Source organism: Rhinopithecus bieti, unplaced genomic scaffold, assembly GCF_001698545.2.
Source record: "Rhinopithecus bieti isolate Rb0 unplaced genomic scaffold, ASM169854v2 scaffold_6481, whole genome shotgun sequence".
Lineage (NCBI taxonomy): Eukaryota > Metazoa > Chordata > Mammalia > Primates > Cercopithecidae > Rhinopithecus > Rhinopithecus bieti.
Genome location: NW_016805314.1, coordinates 2,656,150 through 2,664,689, shown reverse-complemented (window position 1 = coordinate 2,664,689; position 8,540 = coordinate 2,656,150). Strand labels below are relative to the sequence as shown.

Here is an 8,540-nt window from a genome sequence, read left to right as displayed (position 1 = left end):
CGCCGTCCGCCCAGCTCCCCGTGCGCCGGAGCCTGCGCCGGGCGGCGCTCCCCGGGCTGGCCGCGAGTCGCCGACCGGGCTGCGAAAGACCCGCCGACCGGAGGACCCCGGCTGCGCGGGCTGCGCGTCCCCGCCTTGGAACTTCTGGCCGCCTTGGGTTCCCGATGCGAGGCGTGGGGCTGGGGGCACGTCCGTCTGTCCACGTGTGTGAGCTCATAAAACATTTCCTCCTCTGCTTGGAGCCGCAGCTTTTTATGACGGCTCCTGTGTGGCAGACACTTGCCTTCTTCTTTGGGTTATAAACTTTTGAGGCCAGAGCTCTGCAGAACGTGCGCGACTGAATCTTCAAGTAGCGCCTGGAAGAGAGAGGCAGGGAAAGCGCGATCTGCGACCTTCACCCCCGCACCTGGCTACCTGCCCTCCGCCCCTGGCTGCCTCCCCTCCCCAGGGGAGCGTCAGGAAAGCTCTTTTTGGATGCAGGAGGGGCATGTGGTTCCGCTAGGCTGGAAAGCAGAGGCAGGGTCTGAGGAAGGACTCTTAGACTCCGGAGCGCCGGCGCGCCTCTCCTCTCCGCCCCGGCTCCCTGCACCGAGCGCTGCCCCTTCCCGCCTCCCCGCACCGCTTCCTGAGCCGGCTGGCGCGCGGCGGGGGACCAGGACCGTGCGGCTGCCGGAGTTCGGGGAAGTTGTGGCTGTCGAGGATGGGGGTCTGTGGGTGCCTGTTCCTGCCCTGGAAGTGCCTCGTGGTCGTGTCTCTCAGGCTGCTGTTCCTTGTACCCACAGGAGTGCCCGTGCGCAGCGGAGACGCCACCTTCCCCAAAGCGATGGACAACGTGACGGTCCGGCAGGGGGAGAGCGCCACCCTCAGGTAGGGAGCTGACCTTCCGCGGGGCCGAGCCCCTGGGCCGCGGCGCTGGGGAGACGGGAGGGGCCCGGGGCGCGAGAGGGCCTGGTGCAGGCCCGAGGGGCGCCCGCTTGCGCCCGCCGTGCCGACGCCGTGCCCCTGGACAGGTTTGTCGTGTGCTCCGTCTGTGCTGGTCCAGGATCTTATGCGTGAACCTTGAAGTCCACGTGTGGGACTCCATGGTTCTATGAAGCCGTGACAGGCTAGATTCTCTCCTGCGTGGGCACCAAGATGAGAACAGGAGGGCATGGATTTGAAATGCTGGGTGGCTAGCCTGAGCCCCTTGGATGGCTGTCACAGGCCAGAAGGTACAGGATGAGGCAGGATCTTCCTCAGGACCACCAGGCCAGCCGCTATCAGAGATGCACCTCAAATGTAAGGCTGTGCAAATACCAGTGCCAGGCCACGGCCTGTTGTGAGTCTCCTCAAGACCCAGGACTCCTGCCAAACCTGGTGTAGTGCTCCTAGGGTCCCTATTGTAAATTGTTAGAGCAGTTTTATTTTTGCAGACTGGGTCCGAGGAAAGGAAACATGTAGCTTTTATGCAACAACATCAGTCCTATGTGAAAAGCACAATAGGAGAGCTTTTTGTTTTACCTTAATGAGTTACAGAGAATCACTTGCATGCTCCAGGCAGAGAGGTGGAGAATCTTGGAATATGAACCTTTGGGGACTGGGCTTGCTGCAGCAGAGACTTTAATAAAAATGCAGCCACCACTTTCCACCAGCTCAGCAGATAACATCTTTTATCCCTTTAATGAGGCAGTTCTGGTCCTAGGAGACAGATTCAGGGACGTCCCAGCTTAACTATGTCTCACCATGTACACAGGGTGAATGCATTTGCCCTGCCTGTGACTTTGATGGTTATGGTGAAAATAAAACATCCTGACCCAGATTCTGCAGCCAAAATGCGTGGCTTCTCCTAGGAGAGAGTGAGGGTGGGAGTTCTTCCTGTTCCTCCCTGGGCTTTCCTGGTGCAACCTGTCCTGCATCTAGACAAGCCTCTCCCTGGAGGAGGAAAGACAGGTCTCTGGGACACCGGAATTCTTTTCCTAAGCCCAAGGGTGAAGGTTGGATTCTGCCACTTTGGGTGATACTTAGCTGGATCTTTTTTCAAGTTAGAGAACAGGTCCCAGAACCCTGTGTGCTGTTTCTCAGAAGCCCAAAGCAAATGGAGAAAAAAGGAGAATTGAGAGGCCCTTCCTGGTAGATGTGAGGGAAAAGTCCTCCTGGCCATGTGGGTAGCGCTCAGCCTGCCCCAGACTAGAATGTCATGTCCCTACTTCATTGCTTCAAAGAAGGTTCCATGAGGAATCAGGGAACGTTTCCCAATAAGCATTTGCAGTAGACTAGTTGGCTTAAAGATATGAATAGCACACGGGTTATAATACATGTTAACCAAGGAAATGTCAGTAAATATTACTAGTGTTCAGGGATGTTGATGCTGCCACACACCTCTTTACCATCTAATGTGCCACTGGGGGCTAAGAGGTCTAGCAGTGAATAGGATCTGAGTCCTGAATTTTCCAAAATCCTCTGTCCTCTTCCTGTCCCCCCAAATTAAACCAGAAAGCTTGAAAACTTGAGCTTTCTGCTTTCTGAGATGCAATAAGACTATTCCACCAGCAGAGGGCCAGCTTCGATCTACCAATTTTTTATTAGCTGTTGGCCTGTTTTCATGATCTCAGTTCTAATGTTGAGCAGCTGGGCTTGGGAATGGGGTTGGGAATAAAAAAAGAAAAGCTGAATAGTTGCTTTTTGTTCTTTGCAGAAAAAAAGAATAACTTACATGTTCTAGCATAACTGTTATCTGTTACCTGGTTGCATGGTGTAATTTTTGTTTAAGCACATGTCTCATGTTGATTTTGCGTCTCTTCTATACGTTTACCGCAGAATAGAGAAATTCAGCACGTTATCTACATTTTAATCTCTTTAAATCCTCATTCTCTTAGCTCATGTCATCTTCTCTGATTATTTTCTTCCCTCTTTTTTATCAGATGCTCCCATAATATATACGTTCATCTGTTGCTCATTATTTTCTTTCTTTTTTGTCTTTATCACTTAAGTCTTCTTATTCCTTGACTTTTTAAGGCATTGATTTCACTGCTACCACAGTGTTTCTTAAAAGAACATAAACATCTTCTGTAAATTTCTGTATGTCCCCATCTCTCTCCTTTTGTTTTTACTCTTTTGCTCTATTGGTTAAGAGTTGTGTGTTGTGTGCCCATCTTAACAAATAACTGATGTGTCAGTACTCCGAAGGAGAGTCCATGTTTTCGGTTTCTGGAAGCCCATGGCTTTAACCCTAGGTAAATATACCATGTTTTATTTGGTGGTGTTTTTTGCTGTGTAAGTTGTAATTCTTAAGTATGGTTTCTTACTCTTTTGTCTCCTTAAAGACATTCATTAGGGATTCATTACTTGGGAACTGAGTGTTCCAAACGCATCACATGTTTAGAATGCACCAAAAAACACTGAATGATACCCATGCCCATCACATGGAAAACACTTTTAATGTGGTTGTCCTGGGTCAAAGTATCTCGAATCTGTTTCTAAATCTTGAATGAAGTCCCATGCAGAGGAGAGAGACCTAGCAGGAAAAGCAAAGGAGTCAAGAAACCTGGGTCTGCCTTTAAATTTCCCAGAGAAAAAACTGCACAGCTTAGAGAAGAATGATTTCCCTCCTTTGGGATATCAGTTTTGTTGTGACAGGTCTTTGATTGCTCTGAGGGACATTAGGAAGGGCTGTGCCAAAGATGACACTGAAGTTTTGAACGTGGATGAAACTCATTTTCTGTAAGTGAGGCAATATTATCTTCCTCATAACTACTTCATAGGGCTACTTGAAAAGTAAAAATAATTATTTGAATATTGAGTTATTTTGCCCTCTTGGAAGAGAGATGATATGGAAAATGAAGGTGCTATTCACTATGGTTGAATTATAGCTTCCATGAATCTGATTTGAATTCATTATTACAAATGGGCCCTCTTGGCCAGAATCACTTCATTACAATTATCTGCTGTTGGGTTGAAAATGTTCTGTGGCTCTCTATTAGATTAGATATGACAAGAATCAAGAAGTCATGTGTCTGAATCAATGCCCACATCAGTAAAGGAGCCCAGGATGCTCAGTGTGGTCAGCTGGTATCTATTAAGCCATCTCAGCAGAATGAATGATGGCCAGTTGTGCTTTCTTCACAGGCCTGAGTCTCCTCCAAGTTTGCTTGAGTTCCTCTGTGGGTCCACATCATCTGTGTACATGAACATTTTGAGGGGCTGCGGTGAGATGGAGGCAAGGTTGTTGCTGTAACTGTTCCATTCAATGGGAAAAGTTCCGACCAACATACAGCGTTTTCTTTCTGGTTTGCTTTTGTTTTGGTGTTTTGTGTTTTTTATTTCAACAGCAGGATAATCAGTTTTGCTGATCCAGGCTTGCTGATCTGGGATTATGCTTAATGGCTCTTTTCTAAAATGTCCCTGCATTTTCATTTGGAGTTCTGAACTAATCCATTCAGAACCAAGTATTTGAGGTTTAACTACTGCCAAGGAATAATCTGAGCAGTGGGATTTTGCCAGAGCAACCTGGGCAGTAGAGTTTCCAAAGATAAAGTTCTGTTGTTTGCCTGGGTGTGTTTCCGTACTTTGCACCTACCTTCAGTTCTTTTTTATGTAAATTAGAAGATTTTGAGTCGCCATTAGACTATTCAAAACAAACGCATGATTTTTCCATTTCAGTGTTTCAGTTGCGCAGGCTGAAGAAGGACTGGGTACATTCAAAGACTTTACTCCTAGTCGGGGACGATAAAGACATTAAAAGAGACTCAAGCAGGGACAGGTCCATAAAGGACCTCTCAAGTGGTGGCACGAACCTGGTTGGAGTTATCTGGGATGCTTTTTAGAAATTCCATTGCCAGGAATTGATGGTGCTAGGAATTCCGTCCCAGATTGGTGATGTCAAAATTCCTGGGTTTGGGGATGGACGTGGCCATTGAAAACGTCTTTTCCAGTATTTCTAATGTGGAGCCAGAATCGAGAACCCTGCTCTAAAGCCCTTTGTGGCCCTAGAGCCTCTGAGCAAGGCTTATCCAGTATCCCTGCTTTCCAAGGAAGCATCTTCCCCATGTGTGCCTGCACCTCATGGGCAATGTCAATGCCCTAGAAAGCTCTGTGTTTGGGGGCCTCGGCACCTGGGGTTGATTCTTACTCTACCTCTCACTAACTCCACGGCCTTCAACATTTCAGTTGAATTGTGTACATACAGGAACAGTATCTATCATACCTGGTCTGCATTATCAGATGAAAAGAAGTATATAGGTTGTTCCGTGAGCCATAAAGCAACATATGTGTGCAAGTTATTACTGGTACTAAGTTGAACTCCTCAATAACAACTGACAATACTCTCAAATTTTTTTCAGTTTTGTACGCTCCATCTTGTTCTTCCTCTATCCCCACACTTACACACAGCTTTAAAGTGTATTAGTCTTTTCACAGTTCCACCCAGAATTCTTTCTGCTTGTGGTCAAGAATTGCCCTCATCAGAGTTCCAGTAACTTTCGCTGCACGGATACATACTAGGACCTATTTTTTCATGTGCGATTATGGTTAGTCTGGGGGCTCCTGGAGCTTAGGAGCTGTGCCTTATGTATTATTGACGATAGATACTGTGGTGGATACTAAAGATTAAAACAAATAACTATTGGTTTAATGCTTTAATCCATCTTAATGGGAAACAACCACTTCTAGTGTATTATTGCCTCTACAGCAATGAAACTCTTATATCTAAACACTTTTATTGTCTTCAAAATATGATCCTGGGATACTCAGGCACAGCAGTTGGTTAGAGGTCTTGGAGGCCTGAGGGACTTTTGGATTCCATTCAAATCACTTGCCAGAGGGGACGGTTGAATCTACCAGTGATGGCAGTCTGATCCAGAGTATGCAAAGTCTTCACTATCCCTGAGGGCAAGAAAACAAGCGGGGTGGCAGAGTGAAGAGCTGCAGTACTGTTGCTTTTTAGCAGCAGTAGAGGAACATACTTGGAAAGCGTACCTGTCTCCGCAGAGACAGGGCCTTGTGGGCCCAAGGAGATACACAATGCAGGGAGGCAGCAAGGAGGCTGGCATGTCCTGGGTTGGGTCATGGTTGCAGGATCCAGCAGGCCTGGGAGGAGAGCAAGGCTGTACTGACTCCGTGACAGTCTCTGACATCCCTGATTGGTGGGAATGAGTCTGCCTCCCCAGCACACACACACCACACAAACACACACACACACACACACTACACACACTACACACACTACACACACACACTACACACACACCACATACACACATACACCACACACACACACCACACACACCACACACACCCCCCCACACATTCCACACACACACACCACACACACACATACACCACACACACACACACCACACACACCACACACACCCCCCCACACATTCCACACACACACACCACACACACACATACACCACACACACACACACCACACACACACACCACACAAACACACACACCACACACACACTCCACACACACCACACAAACACACACACCACACACTCCACACACACACACCACACACACACATACAACACACACACCACACACACACACCACACACACACTCCACACACACCACACATACACTACACAAACACACCACACACACACCACACACACCCCACACACACACTCCACACATACACACAAACCACACACACACATGCACCACACACCACACACACTCCACACATACACACACCACACACACACATACACCACACACACACCACACAAACACACCACACACACTCCAGGCATACACACACATACACACACCACACAAACACAGACACCACATGCACACCACACACACATAGACACGCATGCGCGCACGCGCGCACACACACACACACACACACACACACTCCCTCTCTCTGAAGCAGGCCATGGGAGAAGATGTTTCAAGCATTAGAAATATATGCTCCATGGCTTTCTGAACCTTTCTGGAAAACTCAGCAGCTCTTATCTAAGCCCTTTGGGTAATTGTTTAACCTTTTTAAGTAAATTTGGGCCTTGGACTCGGTGTAGCTCTGTCTTTCCCATTTCCTTGCCTTCTGGTTTCTAAAAAAGGACTCTGCCCTCGGCCTGCTCGCTGTGCTCACTAGGTGGCTCGCTCTGAGGGAGCTGGGAGCCGGTCTGGCAGGCAGCTTTTAAGGATCTGATGGGATCCGGCAGCCAGACACAGTGGAGAGGAAGAGTCGAGCAGGTCTCATTTGACCTTCCCAGGGGAGGACTTTTAAAATTACTTATTATTAACGGGAAGCTGTCTTCCGTCATGAGATGAGAAGAGGGAATTACAGTCCAAGACATCTTTAGGGCTGGCAGAAATGTGCATTGCCTAGTAAGTTAGAAAGCAAGTGCTAACTTTTCTTCATTTTCTTTCTTTCTTTTTTCTAACGTACACAAGACAGCACCAAATTATTTCAGGTTTGTTTGTTTATTGTTTGCCTTGAATGAAGCCGCTCTTGCTCCTGTTAGGGGTAATTGGAGCTCAAGTTTGCCTGAAATGGGTTTGGGGGAGGGGTGCACTCTTTTCATCTTAGTCCATTCTCAGGCCCCTGTTGTCTCTCAATAAATGACACTGCCTACTTGATGCTTTTTATACCCTGGTGTATTTTCTTTTAAGAAGTGAGCATTGGCCGGGCGCGGTGGCTCAAGCCTGTAATCCCAGCACTTTGGGAGGCCGAGATGGGCGGATCACGAGGTCAGGAGATCGAGACCATCCTGGCTAACACAGTGAAACCCCGTCTCTACTAAAAAATACAAAAAACTAGCCGGGCGAGGTGGCGGGCACCTGTAGTCCCAGCTACTCGGGAGGCTGAGGCAGGAGAATGGCGTAAAACCCGGGAGGCGGACCTTGCAGTGAGCCGAGATCTGGCCACTGCACTCCAGCCTGGGCGATAGAGCGAGACTCCACCTCAAAAAAAAAAAAAAAAAAAAAAAAAGTGAGCATTGAAGCTGTGATATCCAGGCTGCTCAGCACTGCCTAGCCTAGATCTGTGCATAGCTTTCCTGGTAGAGAAGTTGAGAGAAGGGAACTGTCTGCACCTTGCTCCACTACAGGATAACACTGCAGAGTCTTTAACAAAACCTGCAAGAGCCCAGGGGTGAGGGAAGGTTGTGGGGTGGGGACATGCTGATGCTATTGACACAAACAAAAGCTCCTGTTGTACATGGTTTACTATGTGTCAGATGCCACATTAATTACCTAACACTTCATGTAATTTTGAGACCATTACAATCACTATTAACAGCCTAGGGGTCCAGGTTTAGAAAAGTTAAACCACTTTACCTTTGGTCACGTGGTTATCGTGTGTCAGAGTCTGCATTTGCTCCTAGAAAACCTTTATGCTTCTTTTCAATTTCATAGTACGTCCCCCTCCCCAGATACAGAGGACAGAGAAAACTTCCAAGTGCCACAAGCAGAAATAAACCAAACACCATCCTTTCTGTTCCCGAAGGTCAGGAAATGTGCATTTCAGTTGAAGGCTGCAGCTGTCTGCTGTCCCAGCTTTAGAATCTCCTTGCTTCGTGGAGCTTCCCTCCCCTCACCC

The 8,540-nt window shown here is 47.9% G+C and overlaps 1 protein-coding gene across 5 annotated transcripts in view; it reads left to right on the top strand.

The window, feature by feature from the left end:
* Positions 1–8,540, top strand: part of OPCML (opioid binding protein/cell adhesion molecule like) — a 1,180,847-nt gene that overhangs the window by 625,340 nt on the left and 546,967 nt on the right. For 3 of the 5 annotated variants that reach the window (XM_017872155.1, XM_017872153.1, XM_017872156.1), the window contains exon 2: positions 783–867. In XM_017872155.1, the coding sequence (XP_017727644.1) occupies positions 783–867 (85 nt within the window). Of the gene's footprint in view, positions 1–6; positions 868–8,540 lie in introns of those variants that run through there. The other 2 variants (XM_017872154.1, XM_017872152.1) reach the window with 1 other exon arrangement.